The sequence below is a fragment of the Nicotiana tabacum genome, chromosome 23, assembly GCF_000715075.1.
Source record: "Nicotiana tabacum cultivar K326 chromosome 23, ASM71507v2, whole genome shotgun sequence".
NCBI classification, from domain to species: Eukaryota; Viridiplantae; Streptophyta; class Magnoliopsida; order Solanales; family Solanaceae; genus Nicotiana; species Nicotiana tabacum.
In genome coordinates, this window is record NC_134102.1 from 135,518,708 (window position 1) to 135,521,011 (window position 2,304).

Below are 2,304 nucleotides of genomic sequence, written 5' to 3' on the forward strand. Positions count from 1 at the left end.
TGCACTAAATAAGTACAAATAATATAGTTCGAATGTAGTAAATCAAATAAGTTGTGGTAGAATAATGAACTCAAACCTATAATGCTCAAATCGGCTCTTTGATAAACAAGTTTCAAACTTGATTTGCTAATATTATTATCTCTCCATAAACTTCATCCAAAAACATAATAATCTTAAACAAACAAATATCCATCAAATTACCCAAAAGAGACCTACTTTTTTCTCTTAAGAGGCCCAGTTTTATACCCAGATTTAGTAGGTTTACCCCAAGGAGTCAACGAAACCCTGCCATGACTTCCACTACTCTTACTCCTCCCTTCACCACCCCCATGTGGATGATCCACCGGGTTCATCGCCACACCTCGAACTGTCGGTCTCCGTCCTAGCCACCTGGCATGTCCCGCCTTCCTTAACTTCTTCGTCCCGTGTTCCGGGTTAGATACTTGCCCTATCGTAGCCCTACATTTAACGTCAATCAATTTCTTCACACCGGACGGTAACTTCACTTCGCAGTACTTAGTTGAAGCGCTGGGTTCGGTTAGGATTTTCGCGGACGTACCAGCTGAACGAACTAGTTTTCCGCCTTGTCCGGGTCGGATCTCGATATTGTGAATTAGGGTTCCAATTCGCATCATGCCTAATGGCATGCAACTTCCGATTTGGGAACTGATGTCTAGACTGAATTGGCTCATCATTGATTCCAGCTCCTTTGACGGTTTCATTTTGGACGCCAATGCTTCAAATGGACCTGTAAATTGTAACAAAAAAAGAGAGGTTAAATTGTAGAGATTTTGTATTGATTTAGAGAGATATGAAATTCAATAGAGAGAGAGAGAGAGAGAGTTTACTGGTAGAGAAAGAGCGGTGGATGGCATTGCTGAGAAGAGAAGAAGAAGCAGCAATTCGAGCTCTGAAGAGAGCCATTTTTTTGGAAGTTTTGTGTGTAATGAGAGGAGTAGGGTTTAAGAGAAAATTTGAGTGTCTGGAGATAAAACGGTGTCGTTAAATGAAGCTGTATACAGTAGCTCTAGTCTCCCTCTCTCGTTTACTTTCTCTGTTGTTTTTTATTTCACTTTGTATTTGTATGTATAAATTCTATTAACCTGCCCTTTTGATGAATCACAATGCAAGAGTCTGCTTTCTAATTTTTTAGAAAAGATACAAAAGATCCAATCAAAAAACACAAGCTCAAACAATTTTAATGCAATTTTTCCAATTAAATTTGTCCTCAACTAGTGATAGTAATGTGCTTTGACAGACTTATCCAAAAAGGTTCAATTTAATTCTCTCTTTGGAAAATCTTTGTTATTTATATGATAAGTCTGCATTTCAAAAGATAAATGCATTAGTGTGTATATACAGAAGAGGATCTAATATTTAAACTTAATAAAATCAATCTACTTTTGAAATTATGGGTCAAGTATACTATTTTCAAATCAAAAAATTACGAGGATCTTTTTAGAATCACCATTGAAATTTTAATCTTGTTACATAAGTCTTGAGAAAATAGGCTCCAGCCAAAATTTTGAAGTGCGGTGATCGGATTTTTGGGAAGCAATCTTAGCGACACCAGAATTTTGAAGCGCCGAGAATTCAGCGACAATGCAAAAAAGGATTTTGGTGATCCATTAAAACTCGTGGTAAAATCCTGACAATTACCAAAACTTGCTGAAATAGCATGCTTTAAAATTTGATGCCGGACTATCATAAAGTTGGAGAAAAAATCCAAAACAATCCGGTATCTTTAAAATAATAATCCTATTACATAATGGTCCATATTTTTAACTAAACTGCGTGAGAATTCTAAGGAGGCCAGACCTCTAAACTAGAATCAATTTCATCTAAGTATTGGTCTCCAAGAACTTGCAGGAAACTAGCAAAGGCAGAAAGCTTTAAAGAAAACAACTGTATGATATTTTCAACCAGAAATTTAGTCTACAAACACGTTTCAAATGAAGATTGAGTAGTTCTCCAGATTGTTTTAATAATTTCCATGAAATGAATCTTTCAACCGAAAGAACTCAATTTTCGTTCTCTCCAGCAGCGAAGCAAGATCTTTTTTCGGAGAAAAATTGGCCACAATTGTTGCAATTCCACACACAAGATTTCGCTCTCTTCGTTTTTCTTCAACTAAAATCTTGTGATCGCACCTGATTTCCCGTTTAGGTCTCACCAATTTGCAAGCTATGGTTCTAAAAATTTGGGGAAAATAGGGAACAAGCTCGATGGTTTTTGTTCAACGATGCTGAGAGAATTCTGTTGTTTTTGAAAGAAAAAACACATGATCGAGGCTCATGCGAGATG

General features: G+C 36.7%; 1 protein-coding gene across 1 annotated transcript; it reads right to left on the reverse strand.

The window, feature by feature from the left end:
* Positions 1–212: 212 nt before the first annotated feature.
* Positions 213–924, reverse strand: LOC107761318 (60S ribosomal protein L2, mitochondrial-like). The gene is given in 2 exon segments (NM_001324713.1): positions 213–748; positions 849–924. Coding segments are annotated over 2 exon segments (612 nt in total).
* Positions 925–2,304: the final 1,380 nt, after the last annotated feature.